The sequence below is a fragment of the Macaca nemestrina genome, chromosome 1 (genome assembly GCF_043159975.1).
Source record: "Macaca nemestrina isolate mMacNem1 chromosome 1, mMacNem.hap1, whole genome shotgun sequence".
Classification (NCBI taxonomy): domain Eukaryota; kingdom Metazoa; phylum Chordata; class Mammalia; order Primates; family Cercopithecidae; genus Macaca; species Macaca nemestrina.
In genome coordinates, this window is record NC_092125.1 from 83,216,548 (window position 1) to 83,244,439 (window position 27,892).

At 37.9% G+C, this 27,892-nt stretch overlaps 1 protein-coding gene across 15 annotated transcripts in view; it reads left to right on the forward strand.

Annotated features, from left to right (window-relative positions):
• Nucleotides 1-27,892, forward strand: part of LOC105478882 (dynein axonemal heavy chain 14) — a 524,402-nt gene that overhangs the window by 115,107 nt on the left and 381,403 nt on the right. For 12 of the 15 annotated variants that reach the window (XR_011614730.1, XR_011614739.1, XR_011614743.1 and 9 more), the window contains 6 exons: nt 1,021-1,150; nt 4,446-4,725; nt 5,337-5,382; nt 5,479-5,576; nt 17,765-17,931; nt 19,003-19,347. Coding sequence is in view for 11 of the 15 variants with exons in the window: in XM_071081203.1 (XP_070937304.1) it covers nt 1,021-1,150; nt 4,446-4,725; nt 5,337-5,382; nt 5,479-5,576; nt 17,765-17,931; nt 19,003-19,347 (1,066 nt within the window). In the remaining 4 variants the exon portion in view is untranslated. Of the gene's footprint in view, nt 1-1,020; nt 1,151-4,445; nt 4,726-5,336; nt 5,383-5,478; nt 5,577-17,764; nt 17,932-19,002; nt 19,348-27,892 lie in introns of those variants that run through there. The other 3 variants (XM_071081258.1, XR_011614753.1, XM_071081218.1) reach the window with 3 other exon arrangements.

Consider the following 27,892-nt stretch of genomic DNA (forward strand, 5'->3'; position numbering starts at 1 on the left):
CAGTGTTATAATATTCTGTGTTTGTTTGTTTGTTTTTTGAGACAGAGTTTCGCTCTTATTGCCCAGGCTGGAGTGCAATGACATAATCTTGGCTCACCACAACCTCCGCCTCCTGGGTTCAGGCAATTCTCCTGCCTCAGCCTCCCGAGTAGCTGAGATTACAGGCATGTGTCACCATGCCTGGCTGATTTTGTATTTTTAGTAGAGACAGGGTTTCTCTATGTTGGTCAGGCTGGTCATGAACTCCCAACCTCAGCCTCCCAAAGTGCTGGGATTACAGGCATGAGCCACCGTGCCAGGCCAATATTCTGTGTTTTTATGTGTACTTACTGTTACCAGTGAGTTTTGTGCCTTCAGATGATTTCTTATTGCTCATTAGTGTCCTTTTCTTTCAGATTGAAGCACTTCCTTTAGCATTTCTTATAGGATAGATCTGGTATTGATTATAAGTGTCTGGCAAAACCCTTAGGTTTTGTTTGGGAAGATTTTTATTTTTCCTTTGTGTTTGAAAGATATTTTTGCCAGGTGTACCATTCTAGGGTTGAATGTTTTTTTGTTTTTGTTTTTGTTTTTGTTTTTTCCTCTGTACTTTATTTATTTATGTATTTGAGACAGGGTATCACTCTGTCTTGATATTTGGGAGTTTGATTATTAAATGCTTTGGGGTAGTCTTCTTTAGGTTAAATCTTCTTGGTGGTCTATACTCTCCTTGTACTTCCAAGCCTAGCCAATATTTATTATTTTCTGTTTTTTTTTTTTTTAAATAGCCATCCTAATGGGTATGAGGTGATATAATATCTCAGTGTGTTATGGATTGCATTTCCCTAATGATTAGTAATATTAAGCATCTTTTCTTGTGCTTATTGTCCATTTGGGTATCTTCTTTGGAGAAAGGTCTAGTCAGGTCCTTTGCCTGTTTTTTAATTGGGTTGCTTTTTGTTGTTGAGTTGTACGTGTTCTTTATATATGTAGATATAAATGATTTTTAAATGATTTTTTTCTTCCCATTTCTTAATCCAGAACATTCAAGGACAACTCTTTTCCTACTGGAAAGACAACAAATGATGGTGAAGAACTTGTTGATAATTCAAAGACACATGCTATTTCTGTTCAAAAGTCAGAAGTTAAAACAGACTCTGATATTAGTGAGGTAAAATGATCTTTGAAAAATATAAACATAGATTTTTTGCTATAAAATGAATACATTTTGAAATTTAAAATGTGATTTATGGTTAATACCCAGAACCCCTTGCCCAACATACCCTCCCCAACACACATACACGCTCTTACCTGTTCCCACTGTAAAAAGCCATAATGGCACTTATCTCATTTAGTTCATTCGTTCATTCATTCACCATGTGGTTTATTGAGTACTTACTAAGTTCCAGGCACTGAACTAGGTAGGCACTGAAATAACAGCAGTGGGCATAACAAATTCTCTGACCTCTTGGAGCTTATATTTTACCAGAGGAGACAGATAAACGAAGTGATGAGTACTGTGAAGAAAAACGATGGAAAAGAAGGGAATGCAGGAGTGATGTTGTATGCTATTTTACATAGGAATGATAAGGGAAGGCCACCCTATCTAAAGTAGCATCTACCCCCTCCTCCCACTGCTACACTACTCTGTCTTTGCTTTTGTTCAATGGATTTTTGTTGTGTTCTTATCTTAAAAATGGGAGAAGCAAAATAGCAAACCTTGAAAGAATCCTAGATAAACTTTCATTAAGAAATCTTTTCTTGCCAGAATTGTTTTTCTCTCCATTGTTATTACTTTGTTGAGATTTAAATTTTATATGTTACGTGCTTATCCTATTTGGTAAAAGTAGCCTTGTATAATATGGCCTTTATATATATATTTTCTTTTTAAACTATTTAGGTAGATTTGATGACAAGGGAAAATATTCACATGTATTAGTAAAACAAACATACACACATACACACTATGTAGTTTGAAGTCTGAAAATATTTGCATCGAAATATTAACAATAGTTATCTGTGGGTGGTAGGAACCTTGAATAATTTTACATATATATATATATTTCTAGGTAGTCTAAATTTTGTACAATGCATATGTATTATGTTTATAATGTTTTGTATTAAGTGTACGATACCTGCAAATACAAGCAAACACTCATGTAGGCTTCACCCAACTTAAAAGTATTTAGTGTCTCCTATTCATCCTTTACTGATGAAACAGTTCACTTACCATTCTACTGTTGATAGGCATCTGGGTTATATTCAGTTTTTGTTTTTGCTATTACATATAATTCTACCTTGCACATTCTTGTATATTTCTCCTTTGGTATACATGAACAAGAGTTACTATTTCTTTCTTTATTGCTAAGGTGTGAAATTTCTGGGTAAAAACATGTTATTTTCAACTGTGTTGAGTGACATAAAATTGTTTTTCTAAAATGCTTATACCAGTTTCAGTGACCTTTAGCAATTCATAAATTTTTATTGCTCCATAAGCTTACTAATCCTCATCAATATTTAATGTCAATCAGATAGGTGTGAAATGGCATTTTGCCAAAGTTTTAATTTGAATTTCCCTTATTACTGGTTTGGTTGAGCATTTTTTCATGTAACTTGTATTAGTCAGGGTTCTCCTGAGGGACAGAACCAATAAGATTCACACATCTATTTTATATATATATATACACACACGTATGTGTTCAATGCAGGCTGACAGAGTGGAGATTTGGACACAGGCTGCATGAACGAGCAGACTGCCACTAAGGTGGCCTAAATTTATGTCCACTTTTGTCCCATAGCCCAAGTTTGGGCATCTTGCACCTACTTTGCCCTCTAGTATCTGACCTTGGTTTGCTCCTCTTTTTTTCTGTACAGAGCTCAAAATGTTGAAAACATAGGTGTGAATCTCAAGCGAGAGATAAGAGCTAAAGTTGTGGATCTGATAATCATTGGTGCTGTCTCCTCCTTCCTTTCCTAATCCCCATTGTAATCTGTAAAATTTGTAGTTTGATTTAGCTGTGGCTACTCCTCTCTTGTAGTTTACAATCTAGAGGAATAAAACTATTTATTGGTTGATTCTTCTTGGCGCGAAAAGTGTAACAGCTAAGAGATTTCTTCACTACAAAAATATTTTCAGGCCCCAGGTAGTTCATATTATAATGATCGCACAGACCCATGAGTGAACTTCAGCCTTACCACATGCTAGCAATATAGCCTTTGACAAATTAAGCTTCCAGAATTTTTGGTATGTGCAATGAAATTAATAATTTCTGTCTCTCGGGGTTTTTATGAGGATTAGGTGAAGGTAGTAACTTGTTTACTATAGTGATTCACTGTAACCATAATTACACTTAAAGAATGATTTAATGCACAATATTTATATGCAGTAGTATTAGAAGGTGTATATAGCTTAAGGTCCAGTATTCCCAGAGTTAATTAGAGGTTATTTTCCAGAATAAGCTAAGCAGCACATTATATATTTATTAAGAATTGTCTGGGTAGACTTTTTTTATTGCGATAAAACATACATAACATAAAATTTTCCATTTAACCATTTTTAGGTGTACAGTTTGGTGGTATTAGGTACATTCAGTGTTAGTCAACCATCACCACTTTCCATTTCTACAGCTTTTTCATCATCCTGAACAAACACTATACCCATTTGTGTGAACATTTAAGATTTACAAGTCACCTTCAATATCTACTCATGCTCTTTCCCTGGCAGCTTAGCAAGGTGCTATGAGGTTTGTTTATAATGTTAACTGCCTTAATTTGTTAATGACTGGAATCAGAGGTTAAGGTTTCAGCAGATTATTCAAGTGATCACCCTGAGAAACACAGAGGAGTCATATGCAGTAGGTAACTTAAGCATAACTGATTATTTATAAGGTAGGAAGGAGCAGTAGATTGAGAACCCAAGCCTAGACAGAGCCTAAGAACAATTATGTTACATAAATGAGATATTTATCCCCTAGTGTTTTTCACTGGAGATGTCCATATTAGTATATGTATATTAAAGTGAAGAGCTAGGACTTACTGTAGTGAGTTTAAAGTGTGTTTTCTTGATTTGTAGTTCTTAAACCCAGGTGCACAATAGAGTCACCTGTTCAGCTTGTAGATGATTAAGAGTCCTGGGCCCTGCCTCTGACTTTTTAACTCAAAATCTCTGGGGATAGGACCTAAGAATTTGTATTTTAAATAAGCGCTCAGTGACTAGGACTATGATATACTAACTCTGTCATCAATTTACAGTATTTTGGGGGGAACTCCTTCATTACAATGTCATTTGTTTCACATGTAATTGACTTATTCTAACATGCAAGTTTCAGGTATTTGATAATACAGTGTTACTCGGTTATACTGGAGTTATGATTTCTCATTTAAAATTTTGGTCTGTATTAGTCTAAATTAAATGTTCTGTAATTTATATGTTGTCACTGGCACCCTCACATTATCTGTTAAATTAGATTTTGAATAGTGTTGAAGTGGGGAAGGATTTGAGAAAAACATATGCACCAATATTTGAAGTAAATCTATGCTTGAGAATTCCTGCTGAGAGTGATTCTTCAGAAAATCCTAAAGAGAACTTTCATGAATCTGACCTGTGCCCTGAAGAGTGTGTAATGTTTGAAGATGAAATGTCAGAAAATAAAGACAAATGTGTCAAAAAACACTCAAGTGAAGAATTGCTCCCAAAAGCCAAGAAACCAAAAGAAATTAGTTACAATCTTGAAGATATTCTTTCAGGTAAGACAATTGAGACTATAAAGAATGAAGGGTTGCCAGGTGTGGTGGCTCATGCCTGCAATCCTGGCACTCTGGGAGGCTAAGGTGGGAGGATCACTTGAGGCCAGAAGTTTGAGACCAGCCTGGGCAACACAGTGAGTCCTTGTGTCTTGGAGGAAAAAAAAAAAGGAATGAAGGGAAATATCTTAACAACTGGAAAAAAACAAATGAGAGATCATTTTACTAGTCTGTGTATTATAATTTGTAGATTATGATTTTATAAATCTTAAGGTAAATACTGCTAAAAGTAAGGATAAACTTACAGATCATTATTGTGCATGTAAGTAATGACACCATTATTCATTTTCATCTCAAAACCCAAACAGTTTCTCACTGAAGCAGAGCTGAGGGCCCCGTTCATCAAGAGGAACAACATCTAGGATGTTTGTTCTCAGATCTCTTTAATCAGAGCCTTGGGATGGGGTGTATTGCTTCAGTATTGCCTTTCAAATGACCTCTTGAGTTTATTCTTAGGATATGTGTAAAGCACTGGCATATATTAATTTGTCATTTACCTGACATAAATATCAATCAATTTTGTATTCTCTCTTTCTTTCAATGGATTCTAATAGACACAGAAAGTGAGACTGAGTTTGAGAATAAATACATGTATTATGAGTAAGTATTAGACATTTTAAAAATTACAAGTCATTATATTTTATATAGTAGTTACTATATTTCTCTGAAACATGCTTTTATTGTTTTCTCTGTTAGATTTCCAGAATTTCCTACAAATCTCTTTATAGATCCCAACAGATTGGAGTTTTCAGTAAAAATTCAAAATATGTTGACTAATATGGAAAAATGTATAAGTAAGTGTTTTTAAAGCTTAGTGAAGTGCATTGTCTTCTTTGTCAATATTTTCTTGAATTTAGGCATCTGATGCTTTTACCCAGGGATGTGACAGATGTTACAGAATGTTAGTCTATCATAAATTCACAGTCCTTGGGATCAGGCACTGTGAATTTGGAATTATTTGATGATGTGTGAATTTTACCCATAGCCTTAGAGAGCATAAAAGATGGGAATTAGGAAAATATTCAAGGTTTGGATTTTTTCAGTTATATTCTATAGAATGTTATGACACTTAATACAAATGAGCAAGATCTTTTATGTCATAGTGTAACAAAGATACTGTTTCTACCTTAAAGAGATTTTAATTATTTTGCAGCTGTGTGTACACAATCTGAAATTGCAGGCAATTACTAGCCTGACCAAAGAATTTATTCTTTTCTCACAGTAAGTTTTACAAAGATCTTAAAACAGCAGGACTTTTGGCAACTTCTTAAATGTTGCATCATTCTCCAGTCATGTCACCATAGTTTGCTGAGTTCAGAGGGCTCCTATTTCCAAGCTAAGCTGGTATCTCATGCATTGTTTGATTTTGTTTCTGCAAGTCCCAATAATTCAGTCTTTTTCACTATGCTTTGTAACTACCACCACATATTCAGTTACTCCATTTCCCCAAACTGGCCAAAATGTAGTCAGTATGTCCCTTGACATCTCATATTTATTTTAAAGTTTGCATTGTATTATGAAGATGAAATGTGCATAAGAACATGGGCTTGTTTTAAAATCAAGAATTATCACAAAGTTATAATTTTTTACCCAGTCCATTTTGAATCAGCTTGGTAAGGATTTCTTGCTGAGTAAAATCCAGAGATATTAGTATTTTGCAACATTATACACTTATGGACATTATAAACAACTGTGCTGTCTTGATAGGATGACCCCTCCCGTACTCATTTTCTTCAGTAGCCCAAAATTTGTTTTACTGCCTTCTAGCTTTTAATAATGTAAATAAGAAGTCTGATGCTACTGTGATTTTCCTTCCTTTGTATACTTGTGATTTCTGTCTAGTAATTTATCATTTGAAGTAGGAACTTTTCTATAATAAAGTCATATATATAATTCTATGTTAAGCTTTCTTAAAATTCAGTGAGGCTCTTCAGTCTGAAGAACTAAGTTTTTATCGGTCTTCCCATATGTTCCTTTTTTCCGTTTGGATTTTTTGTTTTTCATCTTTAGATTTCCTGGGTCTAAACATCCGATTATTTCTATTTCTTTTTTCTTTGTTATGAAATATTTCTACTATTTTATTTAAGTTTCTATTATGAGATAATTTGAGACTTCTGTAAGTTGCAAACATACTACAGAGCTTCTGTATACTCTTTATATGTTTTAATCTAACCACAGTATAGTTATGAAAATGAAGAAATTACTATTAGTATAATAGTATTAATGAAATGATAGATTTTATTTGGATTTTCCCAGTTGTTTCCTTAATGTTCATTTTCTGTGCCAGGATCTAATCCCAGATCACATGTTGCATATATTAATAGTTGTTATGTCTGTTAAATCTTTCCAATCTGTACCAGTTGCTCAGTCTTTCCTTGTCTTTTATGACTTTGAGATCTTTGAAGAGTACTGGTAACTTACTCTACAGATTGTCCATCAATTTTGGATTGTGTGATGTTGTCTCATGATGAGTTTGAGATACACATCTTGGGGGACAATACCATACTGAGTGTGTGCCCTTTTAAGTATATATCAACCTGGTAGTACATGACATTGATGAACCTTTTCACTGGTGATGCTCACCCTGACGACTTGGTTAAAGTCACGTCTGCCAGGTTTCTCCATGATGAAGTTACCACATTTCCTCCTGTAATTAGTAAACTTGGGATGGGAGGAAAAGTTTTGAGATTATACGCATATCTTATTTCTCCTGAAAATTTTACCTACTAATTCTAACATTTATCAGTGGACCTTGCCTTGCCTGTGACAGTTATTACTGTGGTGTTCTTAATGGTGATTTTCTGTTGATTTTATCCCATATACATTCATAAATTAGAATTCTTCTGTAAGGAGTAGCTGTTCCTTTTCCATTTATTTAATTTTTCAGTCATTTATTTATATGAATATGGACTCACTAATATTTGCATATATACATACATATATGATAATTGCATATACATACATATATACATATGATAATATGTGATAATATGACAACTATTTCTTTTTGCAATTTACATTTATATTCATACATTAGTCAAATGTATATTTTAAATGTTATATGATCACTTAGTGTTATATCACAGATATTACAAAGGCATTTAGAACCTCTTCTAGAAGGCTTCAGTGTATGGTATCATAGTTAGAGAGGCCTTCAAAATGATCATATTATAAAATCATTCTCTCACTTATTTTCTAATTCTATTATGATTTCATTTTTATATTTAAATATTTGTTCACTCTGAGATTTATTTGGCATATGTTGTGAAGTAGGACTTTACTTTTAATTTTTTCTCGGATGACTAATCTGCCTGTCCCAACATCGTGTATTGACTAATCCATTCCTTATCCCCACTGATTTGAAATGCCACATTTATAATTTTTTATATTCCAGAATGTTTTCCATTTTATTTCTGGGCTATGCAGATGACATGTCTGTAACTTATGTACCAGTATTATACTGTTTTAGTTATTATGTAGCGTTGTACTATTTCTAGCATCTATTAGCCGTCTCCTTTTTCACTTTTTTTCCCCTGGAAATTTCCTGGGTTCATTGATATTTATTTTAGTCTTTAGACTATAATACAGTATTACTGTTATCTATTTTCTTGCTCAAGTTGTTCTGGCTTAGTTTTGAAAGAGTGATTCTCCCCAGTTGGCTCCTGTGCCCTTCAGTGTACCTCCATCCTTTTCTTGTGACTACTTCCTTAGCTTCTGTCACCAAGATGCTTCAGGCTCATCTTGTGTTTTCTCTGCCCAGCCCTGGAATCAACTGTTTCTCCCAGGAACCCTGGATTAAAGAAGGAAATTTAGGAATTAAGAACTACACACTAGATGTGCTCATTGCTACAGGAGTGTCACTACTTCCTAGCCTATCAGAGAAAATACCTAGAAAATATATGTGTGTATACTAGCTCATGCATACACACACAACTATGCTTATTCCTAGATCTTTTTGTTTGTCCATTTTAAACTATATTCATACTGATACCTCAGACCCCAATCCAACTCCTCAGGATTCATTCTAGCCTTTTCCTTATATGTAACTTTTTTCTCTGGCTATGAGAAATCCGGGTGACATAATCAACTAATCAACTAATAACTTGTTTGTTATGCAGTCATGCACTGCATAAAGATGGTTCAATCAATGACAGACCACATGGTAGTCCCATAAGATTATAATAACATGCTTTTGCTGTGTCTTTTCTATGTTTCAATATTTAATCCTTACTACTCTTTTACAATTGCCTACAATATTCTGTATAGTAATATGCGATACAAGTTTGTAGCTAGGGCAACAGGGTATGCCATATAGCCTAGGTGTGCAGTAGGTTTGTGTAAGTACTCTGTGATAGTCACACAATGATGAAATTGCCTAAGGACACACTTCTCAGAATGTATCCCTGTCATTAATTGCATGGCTGTACATGTAATTTCAGAATTGCTACTCCATACTTCTGTGAAAAACAAATGTATCAACTAAAATACAGTGTGTTTATGTACAGTTTTAAAAAAATATAACCTTAGAGTTTCCAGTCCAAACTTGTTTTCTGAAGTTGCTCATGTTAACTCCTTTCTTTCCCACCCTTTTCAGTGAGGTTATGTAGTTTGTTTGTAATACAGTTAGATTAATTTGTTACAGGCTGCATTCCAACTTGGATTCTCTCAGTAACCTGGTTAACTTTTTATAACTTATATAAAGTACAGTTTTCTCTTCGTGGGTGGTGGTAAGGGTTTTGACAAGTGCACAGGTACATGTCCACCATCACAGATCCATATAAAACAGTTTCATCATCCCCCAGTTCCCTTGTGCAGCCGTTTTGTAGTCACACTCTCCCCATTCCCTTATCTGTGGCAACCACTTATCTGTTTTCTGTCCCTATTGTTATGTCATTTCCAGAACGTCATATAAATGCATATGTAGCTTTTTGGATCTGGCTTCTTTCACATAGAAAAAGACATTTAAAATTCAGCTTTGTTGGCCGTGTACAGTGGTTCACACCTGTAAACCCAGCACTTTGGGAGGCCCAGGTGGGTGGATCACTTGAGCCTAGGAGTTCAAGACCAGCCTAGGCAAGATGGTGAAACCCTGTCTCTACAAAATATACAAAAAATTAGCCAGGCATTGTGACACGCACCTGTAATCCCAGCTACTTGGGAGGCTGAGGCAGGAGGATGGCCTGAGCCCAGGAGGTCAAGGTGCAGTGAGCCAAAATTGTACCACTGTACTCCAGCCTGAGTGACAGTGCAAGACCCTATCTCAAAAAATAAAAAATAAAAAAAGTATCCATGTTGTTACATGATTCAATAGTCTTTTTTTAAATTGCTGTGCTGTATTCAATTGTCTGGATGTATCACAGATTGCTTATCCATTCACATCTGGGTTGTCTCCAGTTTGGGGAAATTATAAGCAAAATTGCTATACACATTCACATATAGGCTTTTGGATTAATACAAGCTTTCCTTTTTCTTGGACAAATATCTAGGGGTAGGATTGCTGGGTCATATGGTAGTTATATATTTAACTTTATGAGAATGGCCAAACTGTTTTGCAAAGTGGTTGTATGAGTTACAGTTGCTCCATATCTTTGCCAGCACTTGGTATTGCCAGAGTAAAAACAAAAACAAAAAACTTTTAGCCTTCTAATACCTGTGTAGTGATATCTCTTTGTGCTAATTTTCATCACTAGTAACAAATGATACTGTTCATCTTTTATTATGCTAGTTTTCCATCTGCATATCTTGTTTTGCCATATGTCTTTTTAGATCTTTTGCTTATTTTTTTTATTATACTTTAAGTTCTAGGGTACATGTGCACAACGCGCAGGTTTGTTACATACATATACATGTGCCATGTTGGGTGCTGCACCCATTAACTCCGCATTTACATTAGGTACATCTCCTAATGCTGTCCCTCCCCTCTCCCCCCACCCCATGACAGGCCCCAGTGTGTGATGTTCCCCACCCTGTGTCCAAGTGTTCTCATTGTTCAATTCCCACCTATGAGTGAGAACATGTGGCGTTTGGTTTTCTGTCCTTCTGATAGTTTGCTCAGAATGATGGTTTCCAGCTGCATCCGTGTCCCTACAAAGGACACAAACTCATCCTTTTTTATGGCTGCATAGTATTCCATGGTGTATATGTGCCACATTTTCTTAATCCAGTCTGTCATTGATGGACATTTGGGTTGGTTCCAAGTCTTTGCTATTGTGAATAGTGCCGCAATAAACTTACGTGTGCACGTGTCTTTATAGCAGCATGATTTATAATCCTTTGGGTATATACCCAGTAATGGGATGGCTGGGTCATATGGTATTTCCAGTTCTAGATCCTTGAGGAATCGCCACACTGTGTTCCACAATGGTTGAACTAGTTTACAGTCACACCAACAGTGTAAAAGTGTTGCTATTTCTCCACATCCTCTGCAGCACCTGCTGTTTCCTGACTTTTTAATGATCACCATTCTAACTGGCATGAGATGGTATCTCATTGTGGTTTTGATTTGCTTTTCTCTGATGGCCAGTGACAATGAGCAGTTTTTCATGTGTCTGTTGGCTCATAAATGTCTTCTTTTGAGAAGTGTCTGTTCATATCCTTTGCCCACTTTTTGATGGGGTGGTTTGATTTTTTCTTCTAAATTTGTTTAAGTTCTTTATAGATTCTGGATATTAGCCCTTTGTCAGATGGGTAGATTGTAAAAATTTTCTCCCATTCTGTAGGTTGGCTATTCATTCTGATGGTAGTTTCTTTTGCTGTGCAGAAGCTGTTTAGTTTAATTAAATCCCCTTTGTCAATTTTGGCTTTTGTTGCCATTGCTTTTGGTGTTTTAGTCATGAAGTCCTTGACCATGCCTATATCCTGAATGGTATTGCTTAGGTTTTCTTCTAGGGTTTTTATGGTTGTAGGTCTAACATTTAAGTCTTTAATCCATCTTGAATTAATTTTTGTATAAGGAGTAAGGAAAGGATCCAGCTTCGGCTTTCTACATATGGCTAGCCAGTTTTCCCAGCACCATTTATTAAATAGGGAATGCTTGCCCCATTTCTTGTTTTTGTCAGGTTTGTCAAAGATCAGATGGCTGTAGATGTGTGGTATTATTTCTGAGGACTCTGTTCTGTTCCATTGGTCTAGATCTCTGTTTTGGTACCAGTACCGTGCTATTTTGGTTACAGTAGCCTGGTAGTATAGTTTGAAGTCAGGTAGCATGATGCCTCCAGCTTTGTTTTTTTGGCTTACGATTGTCTTGGCAATGCAGGCTCTTTTTTGGTTCCATATGAACTTTAAAGTAGTTTTTTCCAATTCTGTGAAGAATGTCATTGGTAGCTTAATGGGGATGGCCTTGAATCTGTAAATTACCTTGGGCAGTATGGCCATTTTCACAATATTGATTCTTACTATCCATAAGCATGAAATGTTCTTCCATTTGTTTGCATCCTCTTTTATTTCGCTGAGCAGTGGTTTGTAGTTCTTCTTGAAGAGTTTCCTCACATCCCTTGTAAGTTTGATTCCTAGGTATTTTATTCTGTTTGAAGCAATTGTGAATGGGAGTTCACTCATGATTTGGCTCTCTCTTTGTCTGTTATTGGTGTAGACGAATGCTTGTGATTTTTGCACTTTGATATTGTATCCTGAGACTTTACTGAAGTTTCTTATCAGCTTAAGGAGATTTTGGGCTGAGACGATGGGATTTTCTAAATATACAATCATGTCATCTGCAAAGAGGGACAATTTGACTTCTTCTTTTCCTAACTGAATACCCTTGATTTCTTTCTCTTGCCTGATTGCCCTAGCCAGAACTTCCAACACTATGTTGAATAGGAGTGGTGAGAGAGGGCATCCCTGTCTTGTGCCAGTTTTCAAAGGGAATGCTTCCAGTTTTTGCCCATTCAGTATGATGCTGACTGTGGGTTTGTCATAAATAGCTCTTATTATTTTGAGATACGTTCCATCAATACCGAGTTTATTGAGTGTTTTTAGCATGAAGGGCTGTTGAATTTTTTTGAAGGACTTTTCCGCATATATTGAGATAATCATGTGGTTTTTGTCTTTGGTTCTGTTTATATGCTGGATTACATTTATTGATTTGCATATGTTGAACCAGCCTTGCATCCCAGGGATGAAGCCCACTTGATCATGGTGGATAAGCTTTTTGATGTGCTGTTGGATTCGGTTTGCCAGTATTTTATTGAGAATTTTTGCATCGATGTTCATCAGGGATATTGGTCTAAAATTCTCTTTTTTTGTTGTATCTCTGCCAGGCTTTGGTATCAGGATGATGTTGGCCTCATAAAATGAGTTAGGGAAGATTCCCTCTTTTTCTATTGATTGGAAAATTTCAGAAGGAATGGTACCAGCTCCTCTTTGTACCTCTGGTAGAATTCGGCTGTGAATCTGTCTGGTCCTGAACTTGTTTTGGTTGGTAGGCTATTAATTATTGCCTCAATTTCAGAAACTGTTATTGGTCTATTCAGGGATTCAACTTCTTCCTGGTTTAGTCTTGGGAGGGTGTATGTGTCCAGGAATTTATCAATTTCTTCTAGATTTTCTAGTTTATTTGCGTAGAGGTGTTTATAGTTTTCTCTGATGGTAGTTTGTATTTCTGTGGTATTGGTGGTGATATCCCCTTTACCAATTTTTATTGCATCTATTTGATTCTTCTCTCTTTTCTTCTTTATTAGTCTTGCTAGCAGTCTATCAATTTTGTTGATCTTTTCAAAAAACCAGCTCCTGGATTCATTGATTTTTTGACGGGTTTTTTGTGTCTCTATCTCCTTCAGTTCTGCTCTGATCTTAGTTACTTCTTGCTTTCTGCTAGGTTTTGAATGTGTTTGCTCTTGATTCTCTAGTTCTTTAATTGTGATGTTAGGGTGTCAATTTTAGATCTTTCCAGCTTTCTCTTGTGGACATTAAGTGCTATAAATTTCCCCTACATACTGCTTTAAATGTGTCCCAGAGATTCTGGTATGTTGTGTCTTTGTTCTCACTGGTTTCCAAGGACATATTTATTTCTGCCTTCTTTTTCTTATGTACCCCATAGTCTTTTAGGAGCAGGTTGTTCAATTTCCATGTAGTTGAGCGGTTTTGAGTGAGTTTCTTAATCCTGAGTTCTAGTTTGATTGCACTGTGGTCTGAGAGACAGTTTGTTATAATTTCTATTCTTTTACATTTGCTGAAGAGTGCTTTACTTCCAACTATGTGGTCAATTTTGGAAAAAGTGTGATGTGCTGCTGAGAAGAATATATATTCTGTTGATTTGGGGTGCAGAGTTCTGTAGATGTCTATTAGGTCTGCTTGGTGCAGAGTTGAGTTCAATTCCTGGATATCGTTGTTAACTTTCTATCTCGTTGATCTGTCTAATATTGACAGTGGGGTGTTGAAGTCTCCCATTATTATTGTGTGGAAGTCTTAAGTCTCTTTGTAGGTCTCTCAGGACATGCTTTATGAATCTGCGTGCTCCTGTGTTGGGTTCATATATATTTAAGATAGTTAGCTCTCCTTGTTGAATTGATCCCTTTATCATTATGTAATGGCCTTCTTTGTCTCTTTTGATCTTTGATGGTTTAAAGTCTGTTTTATCAGGGACTAGGAGTGCAACCCCTGCATTTTTTGTTTTCCATTTGTTTGGTAGATCTTCCTCCATCCCTTTATTTTGAGCCTATGTGTGTCTCTGCATGTGAGATGGGTCTCCTGAATACAGCACACTGATGGGTCTTGACTTTTTATCCAATTTGCCAGTCTGTGTCTTTTAATTGGAGCATTTAGCCCATTTACGTTTAAGGTTAATATTGGTATGTATGAATTTGATCCTGTCATTATGATGTTAGCTGGTTATTTTGCTTGTTAGTTGATGCAGTTTCTTCCTAGCATCAATGGTCTTTACAATTTGGCATGCTTTTGCAATGGCTGGTACTGGTTGTTCCTTTCCATGTTTAGTGCTTCCTTCAGCAGCTCTCGTAAGGCAGGCCTGGTGGTGACAAAATGTCTCAGCATTTACTTGTTTGTAGCTTTTATTTCTCCTTCACTTAGGAAGCTTAGTTTGGCTGAATATGAAATTCTGGGTTTAAAATTCTTTTCTTTAAGAATGTTGAATATTGGTCCCCACTCTCTTTTGGCTTATAGAGTTTCCACCAAGAGATCCGCTGTTAGTCTGATGGGCTTCCCTTTGTGGGTAACCCGACCTTTCTCTCTGGCTGCCCTTAACAATTTTTCCTTCGTTTCAACTTTGGTGAATCTGACAATTATGTGTCTTGGAGTTGCTCTTCTCGAGGAGTATCTTTGTGGCATTCTCCGTATTTCCTGAATTTGAATGTTGGCCTGCCTTGCTAGGTTGGGGAAGTTCTGCTGGATAATATCCTGAAGAGTGTTTTCCAACTTGGTTCCATTCTCCCCGTCACTTTCAGGTACACCAGTCAGATGTAGATTTGGTCTTTCTTTTGTTGTTTTTTCTCTAAACTTCTCTTCTCATTTCATTTCATTCATTTGATCTGCAATCACTGATATCCTTTCTTCCACTTGATTGAATGGGCTTCTGAAGTTTGTTCGTGTGTCACGTGGTTCTCATGCCATGGTTTTCAGCTCCATTAGGTCATTTAAGGTCTTCTCTATGCTGTTTATTCCAGTTAGCCGTTCGTCTAATCTTTTGTCAAGGTTTTTAGCTTCTTTGTGATGGGTTCGAACATCTTCCCTTTGTTCGGAGAAGTTTGTTATTACCAATTGTCTGAAGCCTTCTTCTATCAACTCGTCAAAGTCATTCTCTGTCCAGGTTTGTTCCACTGCTGGCGAGCTGTGTTCCTTTGGAGGAGAAGAGGCGCTGTGACTTTTAGAATTTTCAGCTTTTCTGCTCTGGTTTCTCCCCATCTTTGTGGTTTTATCTACCTTTGGTCTTTGATGATGGTGACATACAGATGGGATTTTGGTGTGGATGTCCTTTCTCTTTGTTAGTTTTCCTTCTAACAGTCAGGACGCTCAGCTGCAGGTCTGTTGGAGTTTGTTGGAGGTCCACTTTAGACCCTGTTTGCCTGGGTATCACCAGCAAAAGCTGCAGAACAGCAAATAAGGCAGAATGGCAAATGTTGCTACCTGATCCTTCCTCTGGAAGCTTCATCTCAGAGAGTCACCTGGCCGTATGAGGTGCCAGTCAGCCACTACTGGGAGATGCCTCCCAGTTAGGCTACTTGGGGGTCAGGGACCCACTTGAGGAGGCAGTCTGTCCGTTTTCAGATCTCAGACTCCTTGGGAGAACCACTACTGTCTTCAAAGTTGTCAGACAGGGACGTTTAAGTCTGCAGAAGTTTCTACTGCCTTTTGTTCAGCTATGCCCTGCCCCCAGAGGTGAAGTCTACAGAGACAGTCAGGCCTCCTTGAGCTGTCGTGGGCTCTACCCAGTTTGAGTCTCCCGACTGCTTTGTTTACCTACTCAAACCTCAGCAAGGGCGGACAGCCCTCCCCCAGCCTCGCTGCCACCTTGCAGTTCGATTTCAGACTGCTGTGCTAGCAGTGAGCAAGGCTTTGTGGGCATGGGACCCTCTGAGCCAGGAGCGGGATATAGTCTTCTGGTGTTCCATTTGCTAAGACCATTGAAAAAGCGCAGTATTAGGGTAGGAGTGTCCTGATTTTCCGGGTACCATCTGTTACAGCTTCCCTTGGCTAGGAAAAGGAATTCCCTTACCCCTTGCGCTTCCCAGGTGAGACAATGCCCCACCCTGCTTCAGCTCATGCTCCATGGGCTGCACCCAGTGTCCAACAAGCCCCAGTGAGATGAACCCAGTACCTCAGTTGGAAATGCAGAAATCACCCATCTTCTGCATCACTCACGCTGGGAACTGTAAACTGGAGCTGTTCCTATTTGGCCATCTTGGAACCTCCCCTGCTTTTTTTTTTTTCCCTTTTGAGATGGAGTCTTGCTCTGTCACCCAGGCTGGAGTGCAGTGGCACAATCTCAGCTCACTGCAACCTCCGCCTCCCAGGTTCAAACAATTCTCTGCCTCAACCTCTTGAGCAGCTGAGATTACAGGTGCCTACCATCATGCCCAGCTAATTTATATTTGTATTTTTAGTAGAGACAGGATTTCACCATCTTGGCCAGGCTGGTCTTAAACTCCTGACCTTGTGATCTACCCGCCTCAGCCTCCCAAAGTGCTGGGATTACAGACATGAGCCACCACACTCAGCACCTATTTTTTTTAAATTGAGATTTTTGTTTTCTTATTGTTGGTTTGTGAGAGGTCTTTATACATACTCTGAATATAATTCTTTTATCATATATATGACTTGCAAACAATCTGTGTGAGATTTTCTCCCAATCTGTGTCTTATTATTTCATTATCTTTCACAGAGCTTAACCACTTACTTTTGATAAAGTACAGCTCACCGGTTTTTTTCTTTTATGGGTTATACTTTTGGTTTTGTTTCTAAAAACTTTTTGCCTTACTCAAATCACACAGATTTTCTTTCCTATATTTTCTCCTTGATGATTTATGGATTTGTGTTTTATATTTAGGTATATGACTCATCTTGAGTTGAAATTGTTTATAAAGCGTGAGGTATAGGTTGAGGTTTGTTTATCTATCTATCTGTCTGTCTGTCTGTCTATCTAGGCCTGTGGACATCCCGTTGTTCATCTAGACTGTGAACTCTTGAGGCCGTGTCTCCTGATTTTTGTATCCTTGTAATGGTATAATACTCTCCACATAATAGATACATGTCAAATATTTGTAAACTGAATGACTTATTTTCAGTTTATGTTTCAATCATGCCCCCCATCACCTCAACTCAGTTATGTGTGAGTGGCTCTTTTGTTTCTATAATATTAAATCTAAATCTTTACACCTGTTTTTAAATTCCAGTTATAAGTATAGAATGTTGTCTAGCCCTCATAATAAATCAGCCCCCAATTTCAATAGTTCTAGATGTCGTGGATAATTTTGAAGTATTGCTTTCAATGGCATATCTGAAGTACTGACGTTTAAATTATGTATTTTAGCCACAATTACTCCTCTTTGCCAAGATCCTCACCTGTCTATCTTCATTGATTTGGTTTCAACAATGGATTTACCTAATAAGATAGGAAGCATAATACATTATACAGAGCAGACCAGATGGCCAGATTGTCACATCCTTTTTGAAATGGATCCTGCCTACCAAAATATAGTAAGTTTTAAAACAGTTCATTTTAGGGAATATTTACTTTAAGGAGCAGAGACCCACTGAATTCTTACATGAAATGAATTTATTGAAAAATTAGGGTATCCTATTCATAGCAATTGGAAAATCATTCCCAGCTTATCTTCCCATTTGTTTTCCCCATGATCTGTCATCACTGCTCACCTCTGTGTGATTTTTCCAACTTCTGTGAAAATAAGCTTTCTCTTTTATGGCTCCCTCATAATGTAGACTCATCAGTTGTTGACTTGCCATGCCTTAACTCTTTCCATTAGCATCAACTGGGTATTTTTGTCCAAATTTACAAGAGAATCTAATTGGCTTAGCTTGATTTAGGATTCTACCCTATCTAAATAGTTATGTCTTTGGTGAATTGGGTGAGGTCACATACTATATACCAGCTGCCCTTAACCTTTTTGGCACCAGGGGCTGGTTTTGTGGAATACAGTTTGTCCATGGACAGCAGCTGAGGGGTGGTTTCAGGATGAAACTGTTCCACCTCAGATCATCAGGCATTAGTTAGATTGTCATAAAGGACACACAACCTAGATCCCTCACATGTGCAGTTCACAATAGGGTTCGAGCTCCTATGAGAATCTAATGCCACGGCTGATCTGGCAGGAGGTGGGCCTGAGGCAGTAGTGCTCGCTCACCCACTGCTCACCTCCTGCTGTGTGGCATAGTTCCTAACAGATCATGGACTGGCACTGCTCTCCGGCCTGGGGGTTGGGGCCTGGCCTTTTCTCGGGCTAAGCATAGTGTACTCTAAAACGGGGTAACAAGCAAGGGGATATATGATTGGTGTCTCCAGTACATGGCTCAAAATAACATGTTAATTATAAAGTTAAATAGCCTAATAAGCCTTTAGGTAAAAGCCATATATTAGAAAGCCATCTAAATTTCTTAAAGTCTTATGTTTCCAATATATTTAGATTTTTAATAGCAGTTCTTAAACTCCACATGGCACTATTATTTTATTTTCTCAGAAACTATTAGCATGTCAAACCATTTTTCACTCTAAAAATAAAAATTCTAACATCTTAACATTCTTATTTACAGATTGTGAATCTCCTGACTATTGTTGGTAATTCAATGGGCCTAGTTAATGCTTACAGCTGCAAGTTTATAAAGTATTGTACCATGGTAGAAAAGGCCAAAATCATGAGTATGAAAATATCATCTATGGGAGAATTAACTTCAAAAGAATTTGAAGCTATTCTAAATAGATTCAGAAATTATTTTAGACATATTGTGAATATGGCCATTGAGAAGCGTATTGGTATTTTCAAGGTTGTAAGTCTTGATTATCAATCAGAATGCTTACCGTATATTGACAACGTCGTACATATGAGTCACACCCTCATGCGATCTGTAATTGAAAAAAAGAACAAAAATTTATTGGAAGTAAGTATTTTGAAAATTCTTATTGTGTAATAATGTTTCAGATTAGTAAATTTTAAATTTAAAATATATACTTAGAGAATATATGATATCAGATATACTTAGAGAATATATGACATGCAGAGTATGATAAAATTGAAAAAATGAAGATATGCATGATAAATATTATCCTCAGAAAATTTTAATGTGTATTACATTTGTTTGTGTCTTTGATAAAATATCACTTCCTCAAAAAACCTCTGATCACGACTTCTATTGCATTCCATATCACTTTCCTGCTTCTTTCCCTGTTTTATCTTTATGACATACATTACTACCTGATTATGTTATGTATTTGTTTGTTTGTTGGTTGTCTATTCCATTAGAATATAAGCTTCATCATACTATGGAGTATCTAAGATAAATCTTTGAATACAGATGAATATTGGAGTTTCACTGTATATTAGGGCTGACCTCTTTAAGGAAGTATTCTGGGTGGGCAGATCTCCTGTGGGACCACAGTGGTTTGGAGACTCTATGGAGACTCCCAAGCTGAGAAAGTATGAAGATCTGGGAGCAAAATAACCTGCCCCTTCATTAATTATTCCTACCTATCATCCGTATAAGTTTGTAGGACAGCTTAGATCCTAATAGACCGGCCATTGTCCATATGAGCCACCACAGCTGTACCTCAGACCTGTTTAAGGATATGAATTTTTAATAATACCTACTATTTGTTCATTTGTTAAGTCAGACCACAAATATTTGTTGAGCATTGATCGTGTGCCAGGCATTGTGCTAAGCCCCTGAAATATAATGGTGAGAGGGATAGATTCAATAGAGTCTAATCTAGAAGAATATGCTAGCTGAAATACCTAACATAACCCAGATGAACAATCACAGACAATTTGCTAGAAAAAGTCTTACCATCTAAAGGAGGAGTGGGAGTTGCCTAGTCAATGGGAGATGGTGTGGAAACACTGGAAAGAAAGGTCAGAATATTGCAGGAGTAGGTTGATTTAATTTAGATTCAGTTGCATATGACAGAAAACAAAAGATAACAGTGGGTTACACAAGTATGAAACTAATTTATCTCTCAGGTAAAATTAGTGGAGAAACAGACCACATAGGGCTAGTATGGCTGGCTTCACGAAGCCATCAGGGACATAGGATGCTTCTAGCTTACCAGTCTGCCTTCCCTAGAGCATGATATTCATGCACTGGTTGTCATATCCTCATTCCAGGCAGCAGGATGGAAAAAGGCAGCAAAGAAAATCTCTCAATTCCACTTGATATTTCCCAGAGGTTCCCCCACACTTTTACTTTTATTTTATTTACTAGAACTTAGTTATGTGCCCTCGCCTAGCTGCAGGACTGACTGAGAATGGTAGTCTTTTAACTGGGAGCATGGTACCCCAAACAAACTCAGGATTTGTTACTAAAGTGGTGAAGGAAAATGAAGTTTGGGGTAGGCGTCAAGCAGAAACTGACATCAGAAAATGGGGACAGCAAGTGAAATGTCAAAAGAGAACAAGGCATACCTAAAGAAGACCTGAATGAAGCCAGTTAGGTGGGAATATATTCTGTGAAAAGGGACTGGCAAGAGGTGCAGCTAAGAAATGGAGAAGAGGACCTTGTAAGCCATGTCAGGCACTTGGAACATTATTCTTAAGACTATGGGAATTACTGAGAGGTTTTAAGCCGAGAAGTGACATGATGTAATTTGCATTTTTGTGTGGACCCTCTGGCTGCAGTGTGAAGAATAGATTGAAGTTGGGCAAAACAGGAGGAAAGCTGTTTCCATAATCTAGGGGAGAGGTGACGATAGCCTGATTCAGTGTAGTAACAATGAGAACTCTGAGCAATATATAGATATGAGATACATCTAGGAGATGAATCAAGAGGATATGGTATTGACTGAATATAAGGAATAAGATAAAGTTAATTATGTTTTCAGGTTTTGGGTTGGGCAACAGGGTGGGCAGTGATGCAAATTATTGGGAGGAGGAACATAGTACTTGTTAAATTGCATAATAATATTCAAGTAGGGATAACCAGATATACATATCTGGGTATCAAGAAAGTATCTACACTGGAAATATATATATTTAAATGATCAGAAACAAGTGGTTGTTGAAATCAACAGAGTGAATGACAATGCCCTTGTTTATGTGTATAGGGAGACTAGAAGAGAACCTACAACAGAAACCTAAAGAACCAGGAAATTACAGTTGTGGGGTTCCCAGTGGAGAATCACTGAGGAATCTGTGAGTGCTCCCCATGAGACAGAGTCAGCTCTAAACATCTGCCCAGCTCAGAGACGTGAATGCCAGGTCAGACAGTGGCAGGCAGCAAAGACATTTTCTGCCTCTTCTCTCTCCTCCTGTCTCCTACTATACCCCTGGAGGGGTCAGAAGATGTGGCTAGGAACTGGAAGTAATTGAATAAATAAAAGGCATAGAAATACAAAAGCAGCTAATTACACACCCACCTTCTCTACTGCAGACATTAATTTTAAATAAATTTTGGAGCCTTGACTATTATTAATACATAGGGACTTGATTTTTAATTTATGAATTTTTAAAATTAAAAGTGACCAGAGGACTTTATTATCTCTTTGTGACCAGAAAAGTCTTGGGTATTGATGTATATTTTATCCAAAGGTCTTTTCTTCATTTAAACCCCAAAAGGTGGGAGGAAAAATTAAGTTATGTCATTATAATACTGTCTACTCTTACAAATTAATAGTTTTAGGATATTACATATTTCTTCTATATCCTTATTTATTTTTTGTGTATCAGACATATACAAATCCTGAAAATCTGTTTAAAACTTTTCATTATAATTATGCTTTAAATAAATTTCTTCTTGCATTTCTGGTGATTTTTCCTATATATAGTAGCTTCTATACTGTATGGTTTATGACTGTTTATTTGTTTGTTTGTTTATTTATTTATTTATTTTTGAGACAGAGTCTCACTCTGTCACCTAGGCTGGAGTGCAGTGGCGCGATCTCGGCTCACTGCAACCTACGCCCCTCCAGGTTTAAGCAATTCTCTACCTCAGCCTCCAGAGTAGCTGGGATTACAGGCGCGTGCCACCAGCCTGGCTAATTTTTTTGTATTTTTAGTAGAGACGGGGTTTTACCATCTTGGCCAGGCTGGTCTTGAACTCCTGACCTCGTGATCCACCCACCTCTGCCTCCCAAAGTGCTGAGATTACAGGCGTGAGTCCCCATGCCCAACCAGTTTATGACTGTTAAATCGTCTTCACAAAGCATGTCGTTTATCAAAACGTTATAAAAATCTTTAAAGTACTTTTAACTTGCCTGATAAAAACTACTTCTGTTTCTTTTGTGTATGTATATTTGCCAAGTTAACTTTTGCCCATTGCTTTATTTTTTATATTCTCTTCAAGTGTGCTTCTTATAAATAGCGTAATTCTGAATTTTGTTTTATAACTCAGTTAATAATTATCTTTTAAAAAGAAAAATGTTTGTTAACTTATAACAATTAATGCACTTTTTTTCCATTTCACCTTATATTTTACTTTTTCCTTAAAGTTTTTGTCCTTATTTTTGCTCTATTGATTGGCTGATCTTCAGTGACCTCCCTCTTTTTTTTTTTCACTATGTTGATTTTGGGAGTTTTATTCTACTCTTAAATTTCTTTAATGATAATCTTCCCTCTCCTGATTCTCACAATAAAATGTATTTATCTGCTATTAAGAGAAAACAAAATGTTTATCCTCTAAGATGCCATATTCCTCCATAGCATTTCCTCAGGCCAATAAAATGAGATCTCAAGAATGGTGTTGCTTTCTAATTCTCCCCTTCTCCAGAAATGAGATGTTGGAACAAACCGAACTCCCACTCCCTACTCAACAGTTAGTCTTCACTGAGATGGCTTAGTACTTTCAGTTCTAGACTATTACTGAAATAGAAGTATGTCTTTTCTTTATTTTCAGTGTTGGGGGCTATAGTGCAATGGTGATCATAGCTTACTGCAACCTCAAACTCAAGTGATCCTCCCACCTGGGCCTCCAGAGTAGCTGGGACTATGGGCATGTGCCACTATAGCTAGATTTTTTTTTTTTTAAGATGGGATCTTGTTACGTTGCCCAGGCTGATCTCTAACTCCTGGCCTCAAGTGATCCTTTCAGCCTCCTGAATAGGTGGGATTATAGGCATAAGCCACCACACCTGGTTGTATTTTCTGTTTTAAAAGTCCTTATATAGCACATAAATTACATACTCCCAGAAAGTTCATCTTCATCCATTTAACTATGTAGACAGGAATGAGAATATAATGTTTACAACATTGATTATGATGTGAGACTGCCTAAGTTCAAAATCTGTGATCTAGCCATGCTGGAGAAACAAAGACTGAACTTAACCTCCTTCCATAAAGAACTAAATAAAATAAAGGAAAGAAATACTGGTGGGGTACATTGGTTCATGCCTCTGTAATGCCAGCAATTTGGGAGGCCAAGGCGGGTGGAGTGCTTGAGCTGAAGAGTTCAAGACTAGCCTGGACAATGTAGTGAAAACCTATCTCTAAAAAGTGCAAGAAAACTAGTCAGGCATGGTGGTGCACACCTGTGGTCCCAGCTACTCAGGAGGCTGAGGTGGGAGGATGGCTTGATCCCAGGAAGTTGAGGCTGCAGTGAGTTGATCATGCCACTGCACTCTAGCATGGTCAACAGAGTAAGACTATTTCTCAAAAAGAGAGAGAGAGAGAGAGAGAGAGAGAGAAAGAGAAATAAATAAATACCTTCAGGTACTGATTAACAGGTAGTACAGGATTATGATTCTGGAAATAAGGGAAACAAGTGAGAGAGAGGATTTCTGCCTGGGGATAGTTTTTGGACTACAAATATGTACAGGGAGGGGGAACTGGCCTCAATAAGTTGAGGAAATGGCTGAAATTTTTAGGGCAGAGTCCTATAAAGAAGGAAGCTATGAAGAAAATAAAATGCCCCAGAAATCTGCCCTGGGGTCCTGTGACTCTGCTTAGTAGGCAGAATGTTCGTAGGGTGAAAGTTCACAAAGATGAATTGGAACCAGTATTGTAAGCAGAACAATCTTTAGAAATCACCAAGTTCTGACTGCCCAGAGTGGAGGATCTCAGTGATTGTACAAGGCATTCAGTGTGGACCCCGAATGGGTAAACCTTAGCAATAGAGCCAACTATCCCTAAAGGAAAGTCTGTTTTATACCTACCCTTCCAAAGATTAAAGATAGACCTCAAAGAGATCAAACTGATCTGCATTTAATTACCTGAAGAAATGAAAGACAACACTCTTTAAATGAAAACAGCAAAAATCAGATATATAACATGCAACATTGACAATGCCTGATTTTCAACCAGAAATTATTAAACATGCCCAGAAACAGTAAAATGTGACCTACAACTAAGAGAAAAAAAATCAATGGAAACAGAAATGGCAAAATGGGGCTATCAGAAAAGGACACTAAAACAGATTATATATTTATGTACAAGTATTTAAATGAAAACATGAACATAACAAATAGACAAATGAAAGATATTTAAAAAGAGCAAAATAGCAAAACTTAAAGAGATGAAAAAAACAATACAGTCAGCCCTTTGTATTTGTGGAGGATTGGTTTCAGGGCTCCAAGGATACCAAAACCCACAGATACTCAAGTCCCTTATGTAAATCATGTATTTACATATAACCTACCCACATCCTCCTGTATACTTTAAATCACCTCTAGATTACTTTTAATGCCAAATACAATGTAAATGCTATGTAATTTTTATATGGTATTGTATATTTTTTATTGTTTTAATTTTTTAATTGTTTTTTAAAAACACTTTCCATTTGTGGTTGGTTGAATCCATGGGTGCGAAACCCACAGACATGGATGGCTGAGTGTATCCTAAATGAAAATTTAACTTGATGAGATTAATAGGAGATTAGACACTGCAGAAAAAAATCTGAACTTGAAAAAATAGAAATAGAATCAATTACAAAGGAAGCACAGAGAGGAAAGAAGACTAAGAAATCAAACAAAAGCAGAGCCTCAGTTGCCTGTGGGATAATACCAAGTGATCTATCATATGTGTAATTATAGTTCCATGGGAAAAGAGAAGGTGGACGGACAAAAGATATCTGAAAAATGATGAAATAGTTTCCAAATTTGATGAAAAGTATAAACCAATAGATTTGAGGAGCTCAATGAAATTCAATGAAAACAAAAAAGAAAACAATGCCCAAAACATAATAAAATTACTGAAAACCAGTGAAAAGGAGAAAATTGTAAATGCAGCAAGACCTCCTCCCCCAAAAAAGATAAAGAATGAGAAACAGAAAAATAAGAAATTTCACAGACGAAGGGGGGCGGAGCAAGATGGCCGAATAGGAGCAGCTCCAGTCTCCAACTCCCAGCGCGAGCGACACAGAAGACCGGTGATTTCTGCATTTTCAACTGAGGTACTGGGTTCATCTCACTAGGGAGTGCCGGACGATCGGTGCTGGTCAGCTGCTGCAGCCTGACCAGCGAGAGCTGAAGCAGGGCGAGGCATCGCCTCACCTGGGAAGCGCAAGGGGGAAGGGAGTCCCTTTTCCTAGCCAGGGGAACTGAGACACACAACACCTGGAAAATCGGGTAACTCCCACCCCAATACTGCGCTTTAAGCAAACAGGCACACCAGGAGATCATATCCCACACCTGGCCAGGAGGGTCCCACACCCACGGAGCCTCCCTCATTGCTAGCACAGCAGTCTGTGATCTCGCGGCAAGGCAGCAGTGAGGCGGGGGGAGGGGCGCCCGCCATTGCTGAGGCTTAAGTAGGTAAACAAAGCTGCTGGGAAGCTCGAACTGGGTGGAGCTCACAGCAGCTCAAGGAAACCTGCCTGTCTCTGTAGACTCCACCTCTGGGGACAGGGCACAGTAAACTAAACAAACGCAGCAGACACCTCTGCAGACGCAAACGACTCTGTCTGACAGCTTTGAAGAGAGCAGTGGATCTCCCAACACGGAGGTTGAGATCTGAGAAGGGACAGACTCCCTGCTCAAGTGGGTCCCTGACCCCTGAGTAGCCTAACTGGGAGACATCCCCCACTAGGGGCAGTCTGACACCCCACACCTCACAGGGAGGAGTACACCCCTGAGAGGAAGCTTCCAAAGCAAGAATCAGACAGGTACACTCGCTGTTCAGAAATATTCTATCTTCTGCAGCCTCTGCTGCTGATACCCAGGCAAACAGGGTCTGGAGTGGACCTCAGGCAATCTCCAACAGACCTACAGCTGAGGGTCCTGACACTTAGAAGGAAAACTATCAAACAGGAAGGACACCTACACCGAAACCCCATCAGTACGTCACCATCATCAAAGACCAGAGGCTGATAAAACCATAAAGATGGGGAAAAAGCAGGGCAGAAAAGCTGGAAATTCCAAAAATAAGAGCACATCTCCCCCGGCAAAGGAGCGCAGCTCATCGCCAGCAACGGATCAAAGCTGGACGGAGAATGACTTTGACGAGATGAGAGAAGAAGGCTTCAGTCCATCAAATTTCTCAGAGCTAAAGGAGGAATTACGTACCCAGCGCAAAGAAACTAAAAATCTTGAAAAAAAAGTGGAAGAATTGATGGCTAGAGTAATTAATGCAGAGAAGGTCCTAAACGAAATGAAAGACATGAAAACCATGACACGAGAAATACGTGACAAATGCACAAGCTTCAGTAACCGACTCGATCAACTGGAGGAAAGAGTATCTGCGATTGAGGATCAAAGGAAGGAAATGAAGCGAGAAGAGAAACCAAAAGAAAAAAGAAGAAAAAGAAATGAACAAAGCCTGCAAGAAGTATGGGATTATGTAAAAAGACCAAACCTACGTCTGATTGGGGTGCCTGAAAGTGAGGAGGAAAATGGAACCAAGTTGGAAAACACTCTTCAGGATATCATCCAGGAGAACTTCCCCAACCTAGTAGGGCAGGCCAACATTCAAATTCAGGAAATACAGAGAACACCACAAAGATACTCCTCGAGAAGAGCAACTCCAAGACACATAATTGCCAGATTCACCAAAGTTGAAATGAAGGAAAAAGTCTTAAGGGCAGGCAGAGAGAAAGGTCGGGTTACCCACAAAGGGAAGCCCATCAGACTAACAGCAGATCTCTCAGCAGAAGCTCTACAAGCCAGAAGAGAGTGGGGGCCAATATTCAACATTCTTAAAGAAAAGAATTTTAAACCCAGAATTTCATATCCAGCCAAAGTAAGTTTCATAAGTGAAGGAGAAATAAAATCCTTTACAGATAAGCCAATGCTTAGAGATTTTGTCACCACTAGGCCTGCCTTACAAGAGACCCTGAAGGAAGCACTCAACATGGAAAGGAACAACCAGTACCAGCCATTGCAAAAACATGCCAAAATGTAAAGACCATTGAGGCTAGGAAGAAACTGCATCAACTAACGAGCAAAATAACCAGTTAATGTCATAATGGCAGGATCAAGTTCACACATAACAATATTAACCTTAAATGTAAATGGACTAAATGCTCCAATTAAAAGACACAGACTGGCAAACTGGATAAAGAGTCAAGA